The 26,029-nt window shown below is 49.8% G+C and overlaps 1 protein-coding gene and 1 non-coding gene across 3 annotated transcripts in view; both read left to right on the top strand.

Annotated features, from left to right (window-relative positions):
• The window catches only part of RAP1GAP2 (RAP1 GTPase activating protein 2), a 263,550-nt gene that overhangs the window by 23,745 nt on the left and 213,776 nt on the right, over window positions 1-26,029 (top strand). Inside the window, exons 1-2 of one of the 2 annotated variants that reach the window (XM_049782311.1) lie at window positions 769-942; window positions 21,556-21,591. In XM_049782311.1, coding sequence (XP_049638268.1) covers window positions 21,569-21,591 — 23 coding nt within the window. In that variant the 5' untranslated portion in view covers window positions 769-942; window positions 21,556-21,568. Of the gene's footprint in view, window positions 1-768; window positions 943-21,555; window positions 21,592-26,029 lie in introns of those variants that run through there. The other variant, XM_049782321.1, reaches the window with a different exon arrangement.
• Window positions 5,383-5,514, top strand: LOC126032109 (small nucleolar RNA SNORA51). Its single transcript, XR_007503817.1, has one exon. It is a non-coding gene; the product is annotated as a small nucleolar RNA SNORA51 (small nucleolar RNA).

Below are 26,029 nucleotides of genomic sequence, written 5' to 3'. Positions count from 1 at the left end.
TTGCCCTGAAGACCCTTCATTCTAACAAGCTCTGGTAGTTGAGGTGTCTTCTTGGTTTGTCAGAAACTGGGAGACTTTGCATTGAGCAGGCTTCCAGGTCCAGCACAGGGGAAGTTTCAGGGGTTCTAGCCATCCTTCGGGTCTGGTCTCCCATTTCCAAGTACAGAGAACGGGCGCACCCCCTCCCTAGTTCTCCGCACTCAGAGCTAGAGGACGCGCATCCTGCCAGCCCCTTCCCACAGCCCTGGCTTGCCCTGTCCTCCAGCCACGCCGGGGGAGCAGGTGAGCCGCTCCCCCTTTTCTCTCTCCCCGGGGCCCTGGGGTGCCGCCGCCCCGCCCAGCGCCTTTGTTCCCGAGAAGCCGCCTTGGGCAGTCAGTCCGTAGGCGTTGGCAACGCGCGCCTACCCAGAGCGTTGGCGGTCCAGTCCGTAGACCTCCCTCCTCCCCAACTACCCTCGCCCTGGTCGCCCCCGGGTGGTCCCCAATCCTCCCCGACAGGTACGCTCCCCAGGCGCGCGCGGGTGGGCCTCTGGGACTTGGGGCGCCGGTGGCGGCAGTGGCCCGGGAATCTGGAGAGCCGGGTGGACCCCCCAAGGTCCTCCTTCCCCCCACCGGGCTTTGGGGCCACGCGCGCGGCTCGGGAGGCGCCGGAGCGTCGGGCAGGTGTGCGGGCGGCTCGGGCGCGCAGCTTTGTGCGTGCGGAGCGCGGGGCTGGCTGCGCGCGTGTGCGCGTGTGCCGCGGTGACGGTGACGGTGCACGCGACTGGGCGGGCTGCGAGGGGGGCCCGGGGCCGCGAGGAGGGGGCCGGAGTCTGGACCCAGACGGTGTTGGCGGCGCTGCCTGCGGGCCGTGGCACTGGGCTGAGCGCGCGCCGCCGCCTGTCGCGGTGGCCACTGCGGACACGTTGGGGAGTGATCCCTGGGCGCCAGGTGGCCCCGAAGGTCAGTGGGACGGGGGGCTGTTGTAGGGGGCAATCCCGCAGGCAGCCTGGATCCGAGGGTGAGGGCTGGCTGGGTGGGACTTGGCGTGCAAGTGGAGCTGGGTCTCGAATGTGAGTGCGTGTGTCTGCAAAGAGACACGTAGCCCGCGCGAACGGGTGTGCGAGCCCACGTTGCGGTGCCCTGAGCCGCCCCGCGCACCAGGGGGACGTTTGGGAAGTGGGGTGCCTGGGCGCAGAGATCTGCAGGTGGTGGGGCATTGCGCACTCGCCTCTCCCAAGCCGTGTGTATGTGTGTGTGTGTGTGTGTGTGTGTGTGTGTGTGTGTGTGTGTGTGTGTGCGTGTGTGTATCTGGCTGGAGAAACACACCGAGGTGTCAGTCAGTCCTCAGTTGTTTACAGGTGGTGGGAGAAGCCAGAAGCCGTCAGTCTGAGGGAGTCCAGAAGGATCCTGGGTCCGGGCTATCTTGCATTGTTTTTGTTTTCCCCCTAAAGGACCCCCACCCCATCCTCATTCCAACCTGTGCCTTTGTCCGGGAGCATGGGGAGCTAGGACCGTGTGTGGTGATGCCGGGGAGAGGCCTTGGTGGACCTTTGGGGCAGGGGATGCTTGCCACTCACTTCTAGACCTGCCAGGTGGCTGAGTTGGGGGTGCCAGTCCTGGCTGAGGTATATATGTTCAGGGAACCTCAGCAATGTGGAGCCTCTGCTTGGTTTTACCGCCACCACCAGCTGCTGCATGTCTAGACCTGATATGGGGTGGGGAGGCATCTTTCTTAGCATCTGTTTCCTGTAGCTTCCCCTTCACCCTCTAACATGTCTGCGCGCCCCCATTCACATGCAAGTGGGATCTGAGCTCTGCCTCTGCCCAGTTCCTCCCATCAGAGCCATCTCCATAGGGCACAATAGGGTTCCTGGGCCTGGTGCCAGGGCTCCCCAGTTCGTTCCATGCTTTGTAACCCTGAGCCCATCTCTTATGCCCTATGGACCTCAGTTTCCCATGGAGAGAGGAGCAGGAGCCCCTCCCCCCCCAATCCCTTCCCTGCTTCCTGCTATGGGGTGAAGAGTAAACAGAAGCTGCCTGGGTTGGGCTGCTGGAGTGACTCAGGACCTGTACCTGAGCTGCTCCCTCAGAAAAAAATCCCAACACATCTCTGTGACAGGAAGGGCTAAGCCTGTATGTCCTCTCAAGCAGGTGTGTGCATATATGGGGGTGAGTCCCAGGAGTGGGACATAGGCTGTTTGCTAGATCTGACTGCTCAGACCTGGCTTTCTCAGGCCTCCCTGGCTTCCAGGACATTGAGGAGGGCTGGGATGTGGCTGAAGGAGGCTGCTGGGGCTGGTGGACCTGCCCTGTTGCAGAGGGTCTGGAAAAAGTGTGGTGGAGGTGGCTTGGCTCCAGGAGAGATGGGCCTCATGCTGTCCCAGCCCTCCTCCCTGTTCCAGGAGCCTATCTGTGCCGAGTGTGGCTGATCCCTGTGGTATGTGGTTTCAAGGGAAAGGGTCCCTGGTACCCGTGGCCTATTGTCACTCAGACCTGATTTTGAATCTGCACCTCATTCCTGAACCAAGAGCCCCACAAACTTATCCTCCATGATTAAACCAAGAGCAGGGGAGAGACAAGGCTTGTAGGAGAAGTTGGAGAAGTCACATGAAGGGCATTACTACATGAGGTCCCACCACCTTGGGGAGAATGGGTCTTCTATGGAATTCATTTCAGAACTGCCTGTCAGGGAGTGAAATGAGCAGCATTTCCAGTCAACTCCCATTTCCCCTCGTACCCCATTTCACAAGGGTGACTTTATGTGAAGGAGGCCATATGGACTCATAAGGGCACAACACAACCCCAAGGAGTCCCATGCAACCTAGAATGAAGCATGTCTCACTTCACATTGCTATAGCCTGCACCCCTGGTCACTGCCCCAGGGGTTGGAGTGAAACCTGGGCTCAATGAGCTTTAAGGAGCACACAGAAACATATTATACATAGAGTGACTCTGGGCAATCAATAACACATCTCAGAGTCTCACTTTCCTTATCTGAGTTTTGTGCATGGGAAATAATGCATTAATTAATTTATTAAATAAAAGTATGAAAAATTTAAACTTCATTGATTGATTGGTTTCTGGGCCACACCCAGCGGCTCTCAGGGGTTACGCCTGGCTTTGCACTCTGAAATCGCCCCTGACAGGCTGGGGCACCATATGGGATTCGAGAGAATCAAATTGGGTTTCTCCTGGTTCGTCTCTATGCAAGGCAAATGCTCTACTGCTGTGTTATCTCTCCGGCCCCTTTATGACATGTTTTAACTCATGAAATGAAAAATATTGTTTAAGCCCCTGTCCTTATTTTTTATCGATATGATGACAAGGCAGGGGGGATGTTGGTTGCACATTAGATTCCAGTACTCCCACACTTGGTGGTAGTGCTTGCTTGGGTCCGACCCCTGGCTACAACACTCACGTTCTCCTACACTCTCATTGTATGCCAAAGATTGCACTTACCATGGTGGTGCCTTCAGGATTGCTCTGGGCATGGGTGAGGCAGAACTGGGTCATGAATTTGTAAGGCTGGTGCTTCATCACACGGAGCCATCCCTAATCCATGTTACATTTGCAAACTCAGTGTTGGGTATGTGTTCAGGGCTGTATTTCAGTTGACAAGGTATCCCAGGGGGCTCAGAGAGCCAGAGAAATAGTATTGTGAATAGGGCTTTTGCTTTGCATGTGACCAGCCAGGGTTTGATCAGTGGCATATAGTCCCTTGAGCCCGCCGGGATTAATTTCTGACTGCAGAGCCAGGAGTAAGCCCTGTACATCAATGGGTGTGGCTCAGAACAAATAAAAACTAAAATAAAGCTGGAGGCTAGGGAAGTTGATTTCTGAAAACTCTGGCTGGTCAGATCTGGGGCTTAGGGCTCAAGGGACAGACCCCCTCTGGGCCGGTCAGTTCCATGTTGAACCGAAGCTCACTTTTACTTTCCCAGACCCCCTGAATAGTTCAGCTTCACATGCTGTTGACTTGGTGCCAGCAATGCTCTGGCCTTGAGTAGGCTCAGATGTTCCTCTCCCTGGACTCTGCTTCTGACAGGACATGGGAGCCAAGCATTGGGCAGAGGCAGCGAAGGAGAGCAGGCAGCTTGAAAGTAGCTTGCAAGAGTACAGGGAGGGCTGCTGCTGGCATTTGGAGCCGGCAGATGGTTGTGGGCACTGGCCTGAGCCACAGTCAGTGGGGAGGACAGGACAGGGGGAGGGAACAGAGGGCAGGAGGGAGATGAGAGCAGGCTGGCAGAAGGCAGAGGAAGGATGGAGGAACCAGGCCTGTGGAGTGAGTGGGGCTATGTCAGTGCCAGGATTAGTAAATCTGTAATGGTGGGGCAACCTGGGTTTGCAGTTCAGGGTGGCCTGTAAGAAGGGAGATAGTGGCTGGGGAAACCTGAAGACATAAGCTGGAACAGGCTTGATATTTCAAGCTGTATCATTCATTGACCAGCCTCCCTGCTTCCCTTTTTCTCTACATTTTGACCTCTCTCCCTTGGGCTGCTCCCCACTTTGGGAAGGAGGGGGGTGCTACTATTTGCAGACTTTTGGGTCCCATCGAAAGCAGTGATTAGAGAAGAGATGGATGTCATCTGAGTCCTTTCTGGTGGCCTGTTGCCATGGAACCAGGGCGCCCTGCTCTTTTTGCCCTCTCTCATCTGCCTGAACAACTTGCCACCTCCCCCAGGGGAGGCTGCACAGTGGGGCTGGATGCATCTCCTCCTGCTCTTGCACCAGAAAGGTCAGTGTGCCAGCCCTCTGCCTGCTGGTGTGAGACTGCTGCCTTCCTGGCTCATCATCCAGACTCTGCTCACCTCTTTGGGCGAGCTTTCGTTGGTCCTATTGTTTTGATTTTGCTTCTAAACCCAAGCAGTGCTTGGGGATTGATCCCTGCAGAGTTTGCTGTGCGAGGAATCAGTTCCTGGTGTTATGCTCCAGCATGTTGAAGCATCATCTCTTTTTTTTTTTTTTTTTTTTTTTGGGCCACACCCGGTGACGCTCAGGGGTTACTCCTGGCTATGCGCTCAGAAGTCGCTCCTGGCTTGGGGGACCATATGGGACGCCGGGGGATCGAACCGCGGTCCGTCTCCTAGGCTAGCGCAGGTAAGGCAGGCACCTTACCTCCAGCGCCACCGCCCGGCCCCGAAGCATCATCTCTTTAGCCCTCAGAAGACATCAGTAAGGGGAAGATACCTTTGTTCACATCTGTCAGTGCTTTGGTGCTTCTCTGCTGGGAGTTTCTATCTCATGTCTGGTTCTAGTTTGCCATGTTGCACTTGCTTCTCTCTCTCTCTGCCTCTCTCTGCTTTTCTGTTTCTGTCTCTTTCTTACTCTCTGCTGCTTTCTCTTTCCTTTCTGTTTGCCACAACTCTTTGTGATTACAGACAGTTAAGAAGATACCTTTCGGGCCTCCCAATTCTTACCACAGGCTATGTTCTTTACACTGACTGTATAGAAAGAGGAGGTACAGTAAATGCACCCTTATACACCTTAACCCAGGCCCTTTGCCTGGTCTGTATTGTGAATTGGGGGACCAAAAAAAAAAAAAAAAAAAGGAAGATACCTTTTGGGCTGGAATGGTAGCACAGTGGTAGGGCACTTGCTTTGCATGTAGCTGACCCAGTATGGATCTCGGTTCGATCCCCGGCGTCCCATATGGTCCCCCACTCCAAGAGCAATTTTTGAGCACAGAGCCAGGAGTAACCCCTGAGCATCACTGGGTGTTGCCCAAAATCCATAAAAAGAAGAAAAATAAAAAAGAAGATACCTTTCACCTGCTCAAGATGTATAGTAGCAACGGAACTCCCAAAGCAGATCCAAAACAAGAGCTATGGTATGAGGACCCTGGCCTTAGATAGGGCTGTGTGGAGCTCTTTCTAGTGATCAGTCTTTTGGTTTGCTTACAATACCTGTTGGTGCCCCATTCCCTTTTCTAGGTCACAGCAGACATGGATAACAGGAGAGTTGCCAATTAGTTGTCAGGTAGTGGCTTAGACCTGTGTGTGTGTGTGTGTGTGTGTGTGTGTGTGTGTGTGTGTGACTGAATGTGTCTGTGAGAAACTGTGTGTGAAAGAGTGCATGAGTACATATATAAGAGAATATGATATTGTATACATGAAAGAATATATGAATGTGTAAGAAACTGTGAGAGAGTATATGAAAGTGTGTGTGAGTACAGGCTCCCTTATTGAGTTCATGTCTTGCATTTGGGGCTGACCATTGGTGTGAGATGTGTGAGATCTCTCAATACAGTCCTCTGAACATGCTTTCCCCATGAACGGGTATGATCTTTCTCAAAGCATGGTGACTGGGTTAAGGGGCAAGAATCCCAACAAAAAGTAGAGTAAAAGCTGTTTCACATTTTGTTCGTTTTGGGGTCTCTCTTGGTGGTTCTCAGGGCGTACTCCTGAATCTGTGCCCAGGGATCATTCATGATAGTGGTTGGAGTACCATATAGGATGCCGAAGATTGAACCAAGGTTTGTCCCATGTGAGTCAAATACTCTACCCACTGTACTATCTCTGCAGGCCTTGTTTCACCTGTTTTTTCTTCACCTGAGAAGTGATGTGACCTTGCTTCTTTTTTTTTTGTTTTGTTTTTGTTTTTGTTTTTGGGTCACACCCGGCATTGCTCAGGGGTTACTCCTGGCTGTCTGCTCAGAAATAGCTCCTGGCAGGCACGGGGGACCATATGGGACACTGGGATTCAAACCAACCACCTTTGGTCCTGGATCGGCTGCTTGCAAGGCAAACGCCGCTGTGCTATCTCTCCGGGCCCCCGCAACCTTGCTTCTTTTGCAGTCACATATCTCCTCTGATCCAAGAGGAGGATAGTGAGACTCCCTCTTGTCAATGATGAGTGTCAGGGCCGGAGAGATAGCATGGAGGTAGAGCATGTGCCTTGTATGCAGAAGGATGGTGGTTCGAATCCTGGCATCCCATATGGTCCTCCAAGCCTGCCAGGAGCGATTTCTGAGCACAGAGCCAACACCTGAGGGCTGCTGGGTGTGACTCAAAAACCAAATATATACGATGAGTGTCAGTACCACATGGTAACCGAGGCATGTGGAGGACTGGGAGATGCTCAAAGGTAAGGAGCACAGGGGTTGCATGTGAGAGGCCTGGGCTTCATCCCTGCTCCACATGGTACCCTGAGCATCACCAGTATAGCCACAATAAATAAATAAATAAATAAATAAATAAATAAATAAATAAATAAAACACCTGAGGCTGGAGAAATAGTACAGTGGGTAGAGAGCTTATCTTGCACATGGCTGACCTGACCCAGGTTTGATTTCTGGCATTCCATATGGTCTCCGAGCATTGCCAGAAGTGATTCCTGAGTTCAGAGTCAGGAGTAAGCCCTGAGCACTACTGGTTGTAGCTTAAAACAAAACAAAACAATTCAAAACACCAAAACCAAACGAAATCAACCCCACAAAAAACCAACAACAACCCTAAAACAAAAAACAAAGCCCCTCCCCAATCCAAAACCAAAATACTAAACAAAATAAACATGAAGGGGTTGAGGATATACCTCAGTAGTAGATTGTTTGAGTCCCTGGGTCAATCCTTGGCTGGAAGAAAAAGAAAAATGCTTATAGATGGGAATGTCTTTGGAAAATACAGTCTGCCATAGCCACTTCTAGGCAAATGACCTTAGCTGATTGGTCAAGCTAATCGGCTTGACCTTGGTGTCTGTGCTACAATTTACCTGTATTTAAAATAGAGAGGACTGGGCTCGGAGAGATAGCACAGCATTTGCCTTGCAAGCAGCCGATCCAGGACCAAAGGTTGGTTTGAATCCCAGTGTCCCATATGGTCCCCCGTGCCTGCCATGAGCTATTTCTGAGCAGACAGCCAGGAGTAAACCCTGAGCAACGCTGGGTGTGGCCCCAACCCCCCCCAAAATAAATAAATAAAAATAAAATAGAGAGGACACCATAGGAAATATCTCATTTGGTTATGCCTTTTATTGTGCCTATGTTCTCGAACTGGAGGGAGAGTTGCAGCAGATAGGGTGCCTCCCTTGCATATAGCCTATATAGATTCTATCCCCAGCACCATATATGGTCTTCTGAGTCCCACCAAGAGTGATCCCTGAGTACAGAGTCAGGCATAAGTTCTCAGCACTGCTGGCTGTGGCCTCAAAACAAAAATATGTCTGTATTATTTCCAACAGGTCCCCTGCACACAAGTGAGGTAGACCCCAGGTTTTCACTGAACTATGGAATCCATCCCTACCTCCTAACCCCTTCTCCTATAATATGGGAGATCCTGTACTATAGGCCCTTCAGCAATGGGGAGAGAGGAAGAAATTTTCAGTAGAAAAGACCTTTCCCACCTCTATATATGATATCACTCTAAGATGTTGATGGGAATACCATGAGGCTACGCTACTGTGTGAGTTTTCTGTACCTGAGGACAGCATGATGGCTGCTTTTCATCTAGAGGAACTTCCTGAACAGTTGGGGAACCTGGTGAATAGTTCAGAGGCTACTCCTGGTAATTATTCTCCAACAGGGCCAATGTTTCTATGCTAGGGTCTGAGGATGTGGTGCTATTTGGGACCAGTAGTATTAGGGCTGCACCTGCTGGTGCTCAGGGGACCATGTGGAGCCAGGAATCAAATCGAATTTAGGTACATACAAGACATGCAATCCAGCTCTTACTATTTCAACAACCAGTTTTCTTCCCCCCCCCCCCCAACTTTGGTGGTGCTCAGGATCACGCCTTTTTGTATGCCCAGGGATCACTTCTGGCAGGGCTTAAAGGACCATATTGGCTGCTAGAGACCGAACCTGTGTCAGCCCCTCTAAAGCAAATTCTCTGCCTTTGTATGATTTTTTCTGCCCCTGCCCAGACTCTTATAAGTGTCTGTGGGAGCTTCATTTTCTCCTGTTCCCTGACCTATCTCCATCTGGGTTCATCTGCCATAAATATTCCCAACTCAGTGTGCCAGGTTTGGTCCTCTTGGCTTCAGTTGGGGCTACTTCTCGGCTGGGCATTGGCAGTGGACTCAGGGATAATCCTGAGGTTTGACTGACCCCTTCCTGGTGGAATCTTGCAGCTACTACTTCCCTTATTTCCTACAGAAATGACAAGGAACTCTGGGTTTGAATTCTGTCACTCTAGCCCTGTTGACCTCAGGCAATTCCCTTACCCTTTGAGTCTTTGTTTCCTCAACCAGGATAGAGGGCATGATTGTGGTAAAAACTAAATGCAGTGAAAAGTCTGACTTCTCTGGTTCACAGGAGTCTCAAGACACAACTGCAGTTACTGTTTACAAATGAAAAGAAAAACAAACGGAGAGAGAGGGAGTGTAAGTGATTTCCCTACAGCCACTTTTAAAGTCGGAATCGAAGCCGGAACATTGTTCTAGTACCAAGAAGTACACACAGGGATATATTTATTTATCTATACTTTGTAGCACAAATCCCCGATTCTCCTTATTGGCGGGGGCGGGGCAGGGCAATATGGCTACCATCCTAGAGAAAAGACTGAGGAAACACCGAGATTTTCCATCTTGCTCTATCCAAACTTGCCTGTAGAGGGCCTCAGGGCCCACCTTCGGGCCCCTCCTAGAGAGGGACTTAAAGGTGAGGCTTTGCAAGTAATTGGGAGGCCTGGGAATGACCCAGCTGGGTGGGGGCCTGCCCAAGAGCTGACTTTATGATCTTAGTGAGAATCCCCTTCAGACTCCTGCCGCCCAAGCCTTCCTATAAATTACTCAGTGGTCAAAGATAATGGGCATATTATAGTGGATTTTATCCTGGTGTTTCTTCACTGCATCAATATCGTTTGGGGAATTAGCTAAAAGGGGATCAAAACTGGGCCTCTGGGGATCAAATCTAAAACTCCCATATGTGAAGCATTCAGTTACCTCATCGACCGAGTAAGCTAACACTTTGTTTTGTTTTGTTTTGTTTTGTTTTGTTTTGGGGGGGGGGGCACATTCAGCCAATGCCCAGGGGTTGCTCCTGGCTCTCCACTCAGGAATTATTTCTTTTTTTTTTTTTTTTGGTTTTTGGGCCACACCCGGTAACGCTCAGGGGTTACTCCTGGCTATGCGCTCAGAAGTCGCTCCTGGCTTGGGGGACCATATGGGACGCCGGGGGATCGAACCGCGGTCCGTCTCCTAGGCTAGCGCAGGTAAGGCAGGCACCTTACCTCCAGCGCCACCGCCCGGCCCCAGGAATTATTTCTTGCTGGCTTAAGGGACCATATGGGATGCAGGGGATCAAACCCTTATTGACTGTGTGCAAGGTAAATGTTTTACCTGCTGGACTATTGCTTCAACTCCATAGCTAACACTTAGGCCTGTGCCAGATACTGCTCTGCAGGCATTACCTTTGTGAACTCTCTTATCCCAAAGCCCTTTGAGGCATTGTGTTGGGAGCAGCTTCTCCCAGCACAGCTTATGTGTCTTGCAGAAACTGATTACACATATATAAGGACTAATAAATCTGGCACCAGAGAGATTGTACAGTGGGTTGGGCACTTGCCTTGCCCGTGGTCAACCCAGGTTTGATCCCAGCACCCCATATGGTCCCGTGAGCACTGCCAGGAGTATTACCAAAGCACAGGAGCCAGATATAAGCCTGGAACACCTTATGTGTGGTGCAAAAACAACAACAACAACAAAAAAAATAAAAAAGAACTTATATATCTGTTTAGACTCATCTTGCCTATAGCAGAATGAGTCTAATCAAAGCTGCTTTGTGCATTTTTTCACTTGAGGTTTTTGGTTTTGGTTTTTGGGCCACACTTGGCGGCTCTCAGGAGTTATTCCTGGCTCTGTGTTCAGAAATCTTTCCTGGCAGGCTCGGGGGACCATATGGGATGCTGGGGACTGAACCCAGGTTTGTCCTGGGTTGGCTGCATGCAAGGCAAACACCCTACTGCTGTGCTATCACTCCGGCTCCTCATTTGAGTTTTTAGGATATATATATATCTATATCTATATATATATATATGTATGTATATGTATATATACACACATATAGTGTGTATAAGACACACACACACACACACACACACGGTGGTACTCAGGAGCTTGCACCTGGATCTATGCTCAAAGATCTTGCTCCCAGAAGTGCTTGGGTACCAGGGATCAAACCTGGATATCCCACATGTAAAACATGTGTTCTTCCTGTTGAAGTATCATTCTGGTCTTAGGATTACTTTATGTACTAATACATGTGGCTTTTATTTTATTCTTTTTTGGGGAGTCCTGCCCAGAAATACTTAGGGGTTACTCCTGGCTTTGCACTCAGAAATCACTCCTTGTGAGGTTTTGGGGACCATATGGGATTCTAGAGATTGAATCCAGATCAGCAGCATGCAAAGCAAATGCCCTATCCTTTGTGCTATAGATCTGGCCATGTGCACTTAAATTTTTGAGAGATATTTCCAAATATGTACACACTAATGATAGAGGTGCCTGATCCCTTATCTCCTCACACATTATCAAAGATTTAACTTAGTTAAATTTAATCATTTTTGGTCCATGCCCATGGACTCTGTGTTCCCAGAGCTGTTTGGGGGAATCAAACCTGGGCTTCCTGCATGCACTCAGCCTCTGGAGCAATATTTCCTGCCCCTTAATGTTTCTTTCTTTTTCTTTTTCTTTTTTTTTTTTTGGGGGGGTCACACCCAACAGCGCTCAAGGGTTACTAGTGGCTCTATGATCAGAAATCACTTTGGCGGGCTTGGGGGACCATATTGGATGCTGGGATTTGAACCACCGTCCTTTGCATGCAAGGCAAACACCCTACCTCCATGCTATCTCTTTGCCCCCCCCTTAATGTTTTTTGTAAACCTTTACTATAGACTTTTACTAAAAGTGATACCTTATTGTTACTACACATTTGAAGAGTATTGCATACTCTGGCTGCTCACTCTCTCCTGGTATGATCATAATGAATTGTGCAATTCTTAGGTCTTACTCCTGGAACCCAATTTGCACAAGCTCTCCTCTTGCAAAAAAAAATTTTTTTTTGGTCATCATCTTGCTTTCAAAACTTGTGCAATGGGAAATTCAACGTAACCCTTGAGATAGTGTGGGAGGAAGTGATCAGTGGATTGTAAATCACAATGCAGAAATTAGAGGCCATTTATCTCCATGCTGGGGGAGGGACTCTTAACCAGTGTGGGGAGGCTGGCTGGGGGTGAATGCATCCTGTTTTCCTCTTTAACGCCATTCTCTTTAATCCTCACCTGGCGAATAAAGGAAGTAGAGGCTCATTCAGCCTTCGTTCTGGTGTCAGGAAAACTGAAGCTAAAGAGCAAATGTTCCTGCGGTGGAGCTGGGAACAGGGCTAAGTCCCATGGGCTCCGTCCCGCTGCTAGCGTCCTCAGTGTGGAGCCTGGGAGGATCCGATGAGCTAATGATCTGGTGCTGGCTTCTCTGGGGGCATCTGTTTCCTGAGCTTCCTGTAACTGGCTCATCCGTCCTCCAGGAAAAAGCACTTGCTCATTTTTTGGCTCCCGCTCGTCACTGTGAGGATGGAGCTGCCCAGAAGAGGAAACCACAGGTCCTCTCCTTTCCCTCTTGCCCACAGGGACTCACATGTGATGCCGGAACCTAGCTCCCAGCTGGCATGCTTTTCATTTCTTTTCTCTATGCTCATATTGTTGGGCAGGATGAGGGGGCTCCATCATGAGTTTTGGGTCTGGCTGGAACTCATCTTCAGCTGCTACCAGGAGCACCTGCAGACCTCTACCATGGAAGCTGGGGTTTTGGCACTTGCTGACCCAAATGCGCTCAGGCAGGGGAATGGAGCAACCTGGTCGAAAGGCCTTGGCTAGCCCATATCACCATTGCTGAGTGGTTCTCTCAGGACCTTAGTTTTCCCATCTATGAAATGGACATTCTCTTCTTCATCTGCTTCTGTGGGTCCCAGAGTCAGGGGGGGAAAGATTTGATTCAATGACTCAGAGAATGGCTGAGAATCTGGATTCTGGGCACATCTCACTCTTCTACCCTAAGTGCTAGCTGACTTTGGTCCCATCTCTCTCTCTCTCTCTCTTTCTCTCTCTCTCTCTTCTCTCTCTCTCTCTTTCTCTTCTCTCTCTCTTCTCTCTCTCTCTCTCTCTGTCTCTCTCTCTGTCTGTCTCTGTCTCTGTCTCTGTCTCTGTCTCTGTCTCTCTCTCTCTCTCTCTCTCTCTCTCTCTCTCTCTCTTTCTCCTTTGTTTTGGGGCCATTCCTGGCAGTGCTCAGGGAATTACATAGACTGCCTGGCCCCAGTGTTCTTTAACCTTTTGACCTGCTTCTCCCTGTGTGAACGGGAACCTTCAGAGAGACAGTGAGAGATTGTAGAGAGCTGGATAGAGAGGTCAGTACTGGCCCACACTCAGGTGCTAGTCCTGTCTCCTCTGCCCCCTTCCTTGTAGGTTCTGACCTCAATGTGGATTCTAAGTGAATCCTCAGATCTTGGAGGAAGCTGGGGCTGGCCAGACTCCCAGTGCTTTTCTTTCCTTTTGACTCACAGCCCTGTTCAGAGAGCTCAGCGACCCCTCATCACCCACATATCCTTGCACGCAAAAGAGGAACCAGGGGCCCAGGATCAGTGAATGCTGATGGGGTCTGAGGACAGAGTGGAGTTTATAGTTGATAATAACTATAACAACTTCCCAGAACAGCATAGTAGTCCTGTGCTTGCTCTCATCTGCTGTTTTGGGGGGTTGGTTGCAGCTACCCTACATAAGAGGGGGGGGGGCAGAGAGATAGCATGGAGGTAAGGCCTTTGCCTTTCATGCAGAAGGACGGTGGTTTAAATCCCAGCATCCCATATGGTCCCCTGAGCCTGCCAGGAGCGATTTCTGAGCGTAGAGCCAGGAGTAACCCCTGAGTGTCGTAGGTTGTGACCCAAAAACCAAAAAAAAAAAAAAAAAAAAAAGAGAGAGAGAGAGAGAGAGGGAGAGGAGGGAACCAAGGTCCAGAGTGGTGCAGGCACTTGTTAGAGGACATGTGGCCCTCAAACTGGGAAGCTGGAGTGTTGAAGAGCGTGAACAATGAATGCTCTGGATCGATGCCTCTTGGCTATCTTAAAACTTAGTGCCTAGAAGTTAAAGCCATCTGGGAACTGCCTTCTCTATGGAGACCCTCACTCTGGGGTACAAGGGCCCCTCCAAAGTTCCTGGAGGCTCATGGCCTGGAGGCAACCTGGATGTTGTGAGCTCCACATCCCACCCTGCTACTGTGGGCCAGATGTCACGGTTCTGCTTCTCAGTCCTGTGTTTGGGTTCCTGGTTTGTGTGTCCTTTATAGCCACCAAGAAAGGGGCCAGATGGGAGAATCTTTATAGGCCTGCTGGCCACTGGGCTCTCCCATTGCCCTACCAGGAGCTGGGCCTGCAAACACTGGCCTGGGATCGACTAGTTGGGAGTTTACCTGAGTGTTTGTATAGATTTGGAGGATCTTCAGTTGTTCCCTCCTGGAAATCTTGTGACTATGTGTGCACAGGTTAGATAGACAAAAAGGGGGTTGAAAGTGCATAAACAGGTGTAACTTTTGGGGGCATTACATCCAGTGGTGCTCAGGGATAACTCCTGGCTCTGCACTAGGTGGTGCTTGGGAGACTATATGGGCTGCAAGAGCCTAACCTGCTGTATTACTATTGTTCTGGTCCCTGCAGGTGTGACTTTGTAATTAATCCTTCTCTTCCTTTTCCACTTAAAAAAATATTAAAGTTCTTCAGAACCCCCTCAAGCACTGTTGGTTGTGGCCCCAACACAACAACAATAAAAAAGTTCTTTAGTGTCTGAGAGAGCACAATGGGCTGGAGCACAGGCTTTGCATGAGGCTTGACATGATCCCTGGCATTGGATGGTTCCCTAAGCACCACCAGGAGCAACCCCAGGAACAGAGCTAGGAATTTGCCCCTGACCACAGATGAATGTAGCTCCAAAATAGAAAAAAAAAACCAGAAAAACAAAAGTTGGAATGCATTTCAGGGTTGGGGTAAATGGTTCAAAGGGCAAGGATAATACTTTGCTTGTCAGACTCAGGCTTGATTCCTACACTGCATGGTCCCCGGACACTGCTAGGAGTGACACCTCACTTAACCTAGGAGTGATCACTAAGTGCCACCAGTTATGGCATAGAAGAACCCCAAAAAGCAAACAAACAAACAAACAAAAAGGAGACTTAATTAAAAAAAAAAAGAAAACCACATGAGCCAGAAATTACAGACAGGAATGTCTATTTGTAGCAAAACTAATAAATAAAACATTAGAATGAAAAGACCAAGGAATTAGGGTGATAAAAGGAGGAAGAGAAGAGGGGTCTTATTGGGTCCACTTAGTTTAGGGTCCTCAGCAGAGTTGAATGGAGGGGCCTGGCCTGGGAGAGGGTTAAATGCAAAAGGACTTTTCTTTATTTTTTTGGTTTTTGGACCACACCCGGTGACACCCAGGGGTCACTCCTGGCTATGCGCTCAGAAATCGCTCCTAGCTTGGGGGACCATATGGGATGTCGGGGATTGGACCGAACCATGGTCTGTCCTAGGTTAGCATGTACAAAACAAATGCCCTACTGCTTACGCCACTGTTCCAGCCCTGCAAAGGGACTTTTCTTAGAAGAATGCAAGATAGCTACAGGAAGTGCAGTCCTTGGAGTGCACTGGTGGGAGGAGAGGTCAAATGGGCAATGGCCATCCAGTAGGAAGCAGTTATGGAACAAACCTCAGAGTGGGGAAACTGCCTGATCCTTCCTTGACTCCTTCCAGATGTGGCCTGGCCCAGGACTTATACCTGCCTAGGCCAGCACTGCCTTGGGGTGAAGGACCTCAGCTTTGCCACTGGGGCTTAAATTGGTTCCTGAAATGGAACCTGCAGGTGCCCCCACATCTAGAGTGCTTCCTCTCCCCGCTGCTCTGAGGGTTTAACATTATTAAAAGTCTTTTTTTCTAGGGTAAATTCAATCCCCAGCATCCCATATGGTCCCCTGGGCCTGCCAGGAGCGATTTCTGAATGCCAATCCAGGAGTAATCCCTAAGCTCAGCCAGGTGTGGCCCCAAACAAACAAACAAACAAACAAAAAGACTGTCTTCCTCTTGGGCCTACTTTGCTGACCCTTAACACAGACCTATTCCCCCAAGTGGCTACTGGGGATCCAGTGAGAGAGGACAGAGGTGGAAACCACAGAAACTTTCTTTTGCTCTGTGTGCTCTTCACCCTACTCAGGGCTGTCTTCAGAGAATGCCAGTTTTGCTTGGGAAGGGGAAAAACCTGGGCTCCAGCTGTGAAGTCCACACCGTGGCCCAAGTGTATCTGTCTGTTCCCATTCTCTTGTGGGATGCTATTTCCCTGCAGACCACAACACTGCTGAGAAGCACAGTCCTGTGCCTATTGCGGGCACGTGTGCCTGTCCCTGTGAGTAACCCTATGGGCACATGTATGGTGGGGATAGAGGTGTAATCATGTGAGCCTGTGTCCATATGAACACACATGTGTTCACACAGTGATATGGCTGCGATGTGAGTGCATTCGTCTGTGTGCTGTGGGCCAGTGCCATGTGTGAGTAGGCATATGTTGTTGGCAATGTACAAGGTAGATGCATGCATGCTCATGGCTGATGCATCCAGCACCGTTACATGTGTTGGGCTGGTCTCTGTGGCCAGCAATGGGAGGACCAAGGTGTTGTCTGTTGCCGATGTAAGGAGAGGGAGAGGACCCAGGCTGCAGGACTCTGGAGCCATCTAGTCAGTCGTCTCTTCTCTCTCCAGCACCCTGTGGGCTTCCTGAGGCCTTCTTGAGTTCCAGGAAGGCAGGGCTCTGTGGTGCAATGGGCCTGCTGAGCCCCTTCCGGAGTTGTGGGTTCCTTTGGGTGTGGACAAGCTGCCCTTTGTGACCTCCCCTGCCTGTCTGGTGCCTCTGAGAGCAGGACACACCTCCACACCCTACAGCCTCACCCACAGGAAGCATGGGGTGTGGTCAGGCTACGCTGGGTGCCTGCTTTGTACCGGGGTCCTCTCACCCCGTAGCATCTTGGCCCTCTCATCCACAGCCCCAGGGATATTGCTGGAGCCCAGGGCCCGAGGCCACCACCATGTTTGGCAGGAAGCGCAGTGTCTCCTTTGGGGGCTTCGGATGGTGGGTGACAGGTGGCAGAGTGGTTGACGGGTAGAGTGGACAGAGTGGTGTGCTTTGTTTTGGGGTATGGGGCTGTGAGGAAGATAGAGAATCCTGTCAGGGGTGTCAGCTGCTAAGTGTTTCTTCATGTAGTCTTGTCAGGGATTTGGAGAGCTTGTGTGTGGCTGCATGTCTGTGTGTTTTTGTGTGGTCAGTTGTCTGTGCTTACCTGTGGCTTACCTTGTCTGTGTTCTTGCATATGGATCTTTCTGTGCTCTTTTATGTGGCTCTGTGTTCTTGTGTGTGGCTATCTCTCTGTGCTTGCATGTAGATTTATGTCTGTGTCTATGTACTGCATGTCTGTGTTCTTCATGTGGCTGTGTCCATGGACTTGTGTGTCCATATATCTGTGTGTTTACATGGGATAGTGCATGTGCCTGAGATGGATGTGTGTGCACGGTTGTGTGGGAAGTGGAGGTCTGGCTGGGCGTGTGCCTGTCCGTTAGAACACATGTGCATGCTTGTCTCTGGGAGCAGCCCACTGGCCTTTGGTATCGTCTAGGCTCTTATTTATGTGTGCTGGTCTGTTGGCTCTTTCTGGGTTCTTTGTTTCTTCAGACCAGGCAACATTCTGTGGTCTGTGGGGCCTTTGGGCCATCTCCTATCTGGGCTGCAGGCTGGTGAGAAGAGGGGGCATGTGCATCTCTGGGCTTCTGCATGCCCAGATGCTCCTCTTCTTCCCTGCACCCATGATAGACAAGTCTAGCTCTGTCAGCATGAGCACCAACTCTACTTGCCAGCCTCTTGCTAGGCCCTCAGGGCCAGAAAATGGGGGCTGAAGTCAAAGACTTGTCTTCTGTTTCCAGCTGTAGGCAGCTTCTCCTTAGCAGAGGAACAGGGCTTGGTGGTTTCTATTATCAGTTTCCTTTTAACTTCTGGGCCAGGGTGTTGCCGGAGTAAAGGTTCCTACTGCTGAGGTCAGGGTAGCCAGGAGTGAGCTGGTATGGGCTGATGAGGGGACCTAAAGGGAACAGGGAACCACTAAGGGAAGCCTTCAGAGGCTCTGTGCCCTTTCCCAAATATACACTTTTTGTTTGTTTTTGGGTGACACCAGTCTGGCAGTATTCAGTGCTTACTCCTGGTTCTGTGTCCAGGGATTATTCTTGGCGGTGCTTGGGAGATCTTTATTTATTTTTTGTGGGGGGGATTTGGGTCACACCCAGCAGCGCTCAGGGGTTACTTCTGGTTCTACACTCAGAAATCACTCCTGGCAGGCTCAGGGGACCATATGGTATGCTGGGATTCGAACCACTGTCCTGCGGGCAAGGCAGACACCCTACCTCCATGCTATCTCTCTGGTCCCTGCTTAGGGGATTTTATTTGGTGCTGGGGATGGAACCTGGGTTGGCCACATGCAAGGCAAGTGCCCTCCCCACTGTACTATCATTCCAGCTCCCAGGTGTGTGCAGGTTTGTGTGTTCCTTTATTCCTTTTGGAAAGTGCCATGCAGGGAGGAGATTTGGGTGCTGGACTGTGAGGATGGGACAGAGCCTGAGGTATGTAGCTTTTGCCTTCATCACTTCCTTGGATGCCTAGGCCCAGGAGGAGCTATTGCCCCAAGATGGGGTCTGGGCTTGAATCATGAAGGACACTCCTGGTGAGGGTTAGGTGTGTGAGGCAGGATTGGGCTTCTTTATTTATTTATTTATTTATTTATTTATTTATTTATTTATTTATTTATTTATTTATTTTTTGGTTTTTGGGCCACACCCGGTGTTGCTCAGGGGTTACTCCTGGCTGTCTGCTCAGAAATAGCTCCTGGCAGGCACGGGGGACCATATGGGACACCGGGATTTGAACCAACCACCTTTGGTCCTGGATCGGCTGCTTGCAAGGCAAACACCGCTGTGCTATCTCTCCGGGACCCAGGATTGGGCTTCTTGCAGGCCATGGTTGGGCATGGAGTGGGCCTCTGAGGTGCCTCTAGAGGGTGGGGGCAGACAGAGGGACTAACTTGGGCACATCAGGAATTGCAGGAGGCACTTATGGAATGGCTAAGAGGTGTTTGCTTTGATGACATTTGGTTTGTGGTGGTTGAGAGAATGGCAGGTTGGGTCAGAAAGTTGGGATGGCCAGAAAGGGGACCAGGATGAAGCTGTGCACTGGGACATGATCTAGGAATGACTGTTGGCTAATTGGGGATACATGACAGATTCCTTGAGCCCTGGCCTACTTGGTGATCATGGTGGTGGTAAAAGCCTGAGGGGAGGACCATGGACACCAGGTCTGGGAAGGTGACAGTAGTCTGGAATGGGATGGGGAGGGGCAGGTGAGATGGCACCGGGGTGGATGTGGGAGTCCAGAATGGGAGAAGCCTTGTGTCAATGCTGTAGTGCTTTAGCTTCAGCCACACCCACTCAGGGCTGCCCCTCAGCACAGGAGCCCTGGGGGACAGGCTACTGGGAAGTGTGGGTGTGGGATGAGGCTCCTGTGACCCAGAAGTGTCCCGGTGGCCAGCTCAGGAGTCTGACCACCCTGGGAGTCTAGGTTATGGTATTGGATGGACCGATTCATTGAGGGGCTCACTTGGGCAGGGACCTCTCTGGTTTCTGGTTTCAGGTTCCCCTACTGTTAGTGGGTCTAGAGAGGCTCACAATACAGAAACGTGAATATCATTATCATTGTTTTGGGTTTTGGTCATACCCAGCTATACTCAGGAATAACTCCTGGTGGGCTTAGGGGACTGAATGTGGTGGTGGGGATTGAACCCAGGTTGGTTGCCTGCATGGCAGGAGCCCCTAACTACTGTATTATCTCTCCAGCCCCCAAATACGAATATTAAAGGGGATTCCTGGACATCATATACAATATAAGGGACTTTTTGTTAGGGGTTACTATTGTATAACATGACAGAATGTAGGAAGCTCATGCTACATCACCTCCACCTGGTGAATTGAATGGGAGGAGAGCAGGATTTGCATCCCAGGTGAAACTACATTACCCAAGGAGATCCTGGGGATAGAGCTGGAGAGAGTTTAATGGGGAGGGTAGGGAAGGGGGTTTGCCTTTCACACTGTGGACTCCCAGCACCATATATAGTCCCCTGAGCTGACCAGGAGTGATGCTTGAGCATAGAGCCAGGTGTATACACAGAGCTTTGCCAGGGATTGCCCAAGAAACAAAAATAAAGGAGAACCTGAAGGATCCGGAGTGGAAGACCCAGGGGAGGGGCCCAGGTGGGGAAGAAATTGGGAGAGCCCTGGGTTAGGTGCCTGCAGTGGGGTGTGGTTTGCATTGCTGCAGGGCACTGAGGTCTGATGGTCCAGAAGCTCACTTTCAGGGAATGGATCCAACTCCTGGGCCCAGGGCCTCATGCTTACTTGTGATAATAAGGCCTTCTCATCTTGCCCCAGGTTTCCCAACCCTTTTCCACTCTCCCTCTGTACCCCTACCCCTACTTTCCCTGCTGCACCCAGCAATTAAGTAGATGTGAGGCTCTGGAATGTTGGGCAGCTGTGGCAGAAGGTGTTCCAGGGCGTCAAGCATCCTCAGAATGGTGATGATTTTTTTGTTGACTTCGATAGTGAAGTCCTGGGACATGGTGGGAACTGATCACATCAATGGTGATGTGGAAGGTGACACTAACCTAGTGGTGGCGGGACTCCTAAACAAGGAGAAGCACGGTGGGACACTCTCCCATCTTCTGTCTCTAAAGAGGAAGGGGCTTTCTTGCCAGTTCTGAGGCCCAGCATTTGGAGAGGGTAAAAATAGCAGTGGAGAAGCTGCCTTGTTTTCCCGTGAGGGCGGGTGTGGGGAGCTGGCTGCTGGGACAGTCTGTCACCACCCCCACTCCCCAGCTCTGTGCTTCAGGGTCTGACAACCCCACCTGTCATGCACCTTCCAGCTGCCAACAGAACTTCACTTGTTCTTCCCACAGTGAAGTCTGGGTAAACTGGAAGCTCTTGGAATGGGGTCTGGGGGCTGGCATCTTTCCAAAGAGGCAGTCAATCTGGGTGTTGATTATCCTGCATGGTTGGGTTGCAGGGTGCCCTTGAGAGTGTGAGTCTTGGACAGAGAGAACACCAGTGCCTCCCAAGGTCCTTATGTTTGGACTCAGATACCTGGATTTACTTTCAGTACTCTGAGCCTCTAAAATGGGGGAAATTGGGTCTAAAATGGGGGAAACTGGGGCTAGATATGTGGCTTTCATGGTTGAGCACCTGCCTGCATGAGTGAGGCCTTGAGGTTGATTCCCTGTACTGTACAGAGGTTGATCCCCTGAGCACTGCCAGGTATAGTCCTACTGGCCTTGAGCACTGCTGGACCTATGAAGGAACTAAAATGGGGAGAATAATGGAGACCTTTCCTGGAGTCACATGTCCTCCCTGGCTCTAAGAGAACCCTTAGTTGAGTGGTTTAGAAAGGCCTCAGGACCCTGCCCTGCAGATGCCAAGGGGAACCTTTCACCCAGCACTGACCAAAGCCCTTGCTTTTTCTCTGGCAGGATTGACAAGACCATGCTGGCGAGCCTGAAAGTCAAGTAAGTAGCCACTTCCTGTTCTGTAGAGTTGGAGAAGAGGCACATGGGTACTCCTGGGCTGATTCCCCCCAGCTGTGGGAGACGCAGGTGGGGCTGGATATCATGTTCGCCTGAATCTCTGGCTCAGTGTAGGGTTTTCCTAATTGGAGCAGGATGTAGTTTCCTGAGGTGTCAGGTGCAAGGCAGAGTCTGGAATGGAAGCAGCAGATACTAGATACTGTATGTACTGGGGTTTTCTGACTGCCTTATTGGAGTGTATTGTGTGTGTGTGTGTGTGTGTGTGTGTGTGTGTGTGTGTGTGTGTGTTTGTTGTATGTGTTGTTGGCTACTGAGTTGTCTGCTAACAGACAAATGTCATCTTGGCCATACTGACCCTGGGGGTCTTGGCAGCTTTCAATTCCAGATTTGGGAGTTTGGGGATAATTTGACCCTTGTCTGCTTGTTTGTCGAGATAGAACTGATCACCCTCATCTCTTTCCTAGAATCCCAGTCGTTCTTCCCTTATCTCTTCTAGTTCTTTACTGTCTGTGTCTCTGGCCAGTCCATCTGGTTTGCTTCCCGATCCACTTTTCCCCTTGAGATATACAAAAGCCAATGCACACCTCCCTTGAATAATGAGTACTGACAACCATCAGCTCCAATTGAGTGAACTGAAAAGGAGGGACATTCTAGGATGACAAATGTCATGGTCAGTAGTTCCATGTATTATCCTGCCACATGTGGATTAGCTCCTGCACCAATCGTTTCTCCCATGAGCCTTTTTTGGAAGCAGCTCTTACACACTCCATTGAATTTTCTGGACTAGCCTTCCCCTGCCATGCCAATTGGCCATTAGCACTGCATAAGGATTCCCACTCTGGTGTTTTGCACAAAATGTTGAGAGGTGGACAGTTAGGCAGTTAGCTGGAATGAATAGCAAGCTGTTCTTTCTGCCCTTTGGGCGCTTTCATTCTCTCTAATTTGAAGCTGGAAGAGCAGTTGGAACAGTCCTATAGACTGCCAGAAGGAGGTAATTTTGAAAATAACTCTTAAACTTTTAGTTTGCTTTTTGGACCTTACTAATGATACAAGGGACGACTTTGGGTTCTGCCTTCAAGGATTACTCTTAGCAGGGACAAAAAGATCATATGTGGTGCTGGGGATAGAACCCAGTTTGGTCACATTCAAAGCAAATGACCTACCCATTGTATTATCTCTCTGGCTCTTCCCTTATTTTTTGTTCAGTGGAAAGCAACATTGTTTGGTTCATAGAATTTCTAAGAGCTTCTTTACACAATGGCACGTATGAGGCTGGGTAACCACGGGGACTGGAGGGATCACCATGTTTCTTTTTCTGCTTTCTTGGAGACCTAGTTGAATTTATTTTCTTGGGAGGGCACATCCTGCTGTGGTCAGGGTTTACTCCTGACTGTGCACTCAGGGGTCACTCCTTGGAGTGCTTGGGTGACTATATTTTATAGTTGGGAATGAAACCCCAGTCAGCCACATGTAGGGAATATGCTCTACCCACTGTATTATCTCTCTATCCCCTGACATAGTTCTATTTCATAAGCATTTATTGAGGCCCTGCTTCTTTTTTTTCTTTTTTCTTTTTTGGGTTTTGGGTCACACCCGGTGGTGTTCAGGGGTTACTCCTGGCTGTCTGCTCAGAAATAGCTCCTGGCAGGCACGGGGGACCATATGGGACACCGGGATTCGAACCAACCACCTTTGGTCCTGGATCGGCTGCTTGCAAGGCAAACACCGCTGTGCTATCTCTCCGGGCCCGGCCCTGCTTCTTTTAAGTGGCAATGATAATATATGATAAACTGATAAAATTGTTCTTCTGGAAATGGAATTAAGACCTGGGAGCATGTGGGACAATATTGAGACTAAGACTGCAGTGGGGTCTCTTGGTTGCTGGGTGGGCAACTTGAAGGCTCAAAACTGAACTTCATCAAAATTTAAAAGACACTTGGGGCTGGAGAGATAGCACAGTGGTAGTGTGTTTGCCTTCCACGCAGCCGATCTATGATGGATGGTGGATGATGGATGGTGGTTCAGTTCCCGGCATCCCTTATGGTCCCCCAAGCCTGCCAGGAGTGATTTCTGAGCGCAGAGCCAGGAGTAACCCCTGAGCACTGCCGGGTTTGACCCAAACCCCCACCCCAAAGTTAAAAGACACTATTAAGGGCCTGGAGAGATAGCACAGGGCGTTTGCCTTGCAAGCAGCTGATCCAGGACCAAAGGTGGTTGGTTCGAATCCCGGTGTCCCATATGGTCCCCCGTGCCTGCCAGGAGCTATTTCTGAGCAGACAGCCAGGAGTAATCCCTGAGCAACGCTTGGTGTGGCCCAAAAACCAAAAAAAAAAAAAAAAAAAAAGACACTATTAAGATAAAGAAAAGCTGGGTTGGAGAGATAGTACTGGATGGGATGATAGAACATATTTAGAAATCTCTTCTTATAGGGGCTGAAGCAATAGTATGGTGGTTAAAGTGTTTGCTTTGCATGTACTGACCCAGGACCAATTTGGGTTTGATCCCTGGCATCCCAGATGGTCCCCCAGCCTGCCAGGAGTGATTTCTGAGCACAGAGCCAGGAGTAACCCCTGAGCGCAGCTGGGTGGGGTCCGAAAACAACAAAAGACAAACAAACAAAATAAAACAAAAACACCAAAACAAGAATTCATAACTATAAAGAACAAATAACATTTAGAAAAATGAACTACTGGGGGCTGGAGAGATAGTATAGTAGTAAGACCCTTGCCTTGCATGCTGCAGATCCAGATTTGGTCCCTGGAACCCCAGATAGTTGCCAAGCAGTAGTGATTTCTGAGTGCAGAGCCAGGAATAACCCACAGTACTGTTGGGTGTGACCCCCAAATCCTCCTTACCCCCGAGAAAAGTGGACAACTGGAGAGATAATTCAGGGCCTTGCATACATATAATGCCCAGGGGCTGGAAGGATAGTACATTGGGTAGGGCATTTGTCTTGTTTGCTGCTTGATCTCCAGCAGCCCATATGGTCCATTAAGAACCAGGAATGATTCCTGAGTGAGGATCCAGAAGTAAGCCCTGAGCATCACCAGTGTGGCCCAACAACAAACAAATAAACAAAAAGCCAAACCCAGTCTAAAGAACACAGACCCAAGAGTAGCCTGACACCCCTCTCCCAGCATCATTGGATGTAGTCCAAAAACAAAACAACAACAAAATGAGTGAAGGATCTAAGTGGGCATTTCTCCAAAGATGACATACAATTGGACAAAAAAAAAAAAGCATACGAAATCATCATTAATCATTAGGGAAGTGCTAATTAAAACCACTTAGGTTTAACTCTACATCATACCCATTAGAATGATGCATCAGGAAGATATATAACAACCATGGGGGAGGAGGTGGAGAGGTGGGAGCTCGCTGCTACTGCTGTGAGGATGGTGCAGCTGTAGGGGCCTCTCAAAGATTAAATATGTTGGGGGGGCTAAAGAGATGGCATGGAGGTAGGGCATTTACCTTGCATGCAGAAGGATGGTGATTTGAACCCCGGTATCCCATATGGTCCTCTGAGCCTGCCAGGAGTGATTTCTGAGCATAGAGCCAGGAGTAACCCCTGAGCGCTGCTGGGTGTGACCCAAAACCAAAAAAAAAAAAAAAAAAAAAAAGATTAAATATATGTTTTGTTTATTTTGAGGGTGTGAGTGTTTGGGCCACGCCTGGAGATATTTAGGGGTTCTATATTCAGGGATCACTCCTGGTAGTGGTCAGGAGCCATATCAGATGCCAAGGATCGAATCTGGGTTGGCCACATGCAAGGAAAATGCCCCACCTGCTGTTCTATTGCTCAGGTCCCAGAAATTCTATTCATTTTAAAACTGATTTTAAAGTTTTAAGTTTGGGGGCTGGAGTGATAGCACAAGGGTAGGTGGTTTGTCTTGCACACTGCTAACCCAGATTCAGTCCTCACATTCCTAGCCTGTCAGGAATAATTTCTGAGCATTGCCTGGTGTGTCCCCAAACTAAAAATAGATAAACAAATAAATAAAAAATATTAAGTTTCCGGGGCTGAAGAGATAGCACAATGGTAGGGCGTTTGCCTTGCATGCAGCTGACCCAAGTGATTCTGGCATCCTATATAGTCATCCAAGCTTGCCAGGAGTGATTTCTGAGTGCAGAGCCAGTAGTAACCCCTGAGCGCCATCGGTGTGGCCAAAAACCACACACACACACACACACACACATTAAATTTTGAGTGTTTTGGCCCATTCCCAGTGGTGCTGGGGAGTTTTTCAGTTCTGTGTTCACTCCTGGTGGTGTATGGGGCACCTTGTAGTGTCAGGGATTGAATTTGGAGCTCCTGTATGCAGATCATGCATTCTAACCCTGTGAGCCACCTCCCCAGCCCCAGAAATTTTGTTCTTAATTGTCTATGCTAGACAAGTAAAAAATCATGTGCAATAGA

Source organism: Suncus etruscus, chromosome 1 (assembly GCF_024139225.1).
Source record: "Suncus etruscus isolate mSunEtr1 chromosome 1, mSunEtr1.pri.cur, whole genome shotgun sequence".
NCBI classification, from domain to species: domain Eukaryota; kingdom Metazoa; phylum Chordata; class Mammalia; order Eulipotyphla; family Soricidae; genus Suncus; species Suncus etruscus.
The sequence above is the reverse complement of the archived record's forward strand: the minus strand, read 5'-3'. Positions and strand labels throughout refer to the sequence as shown.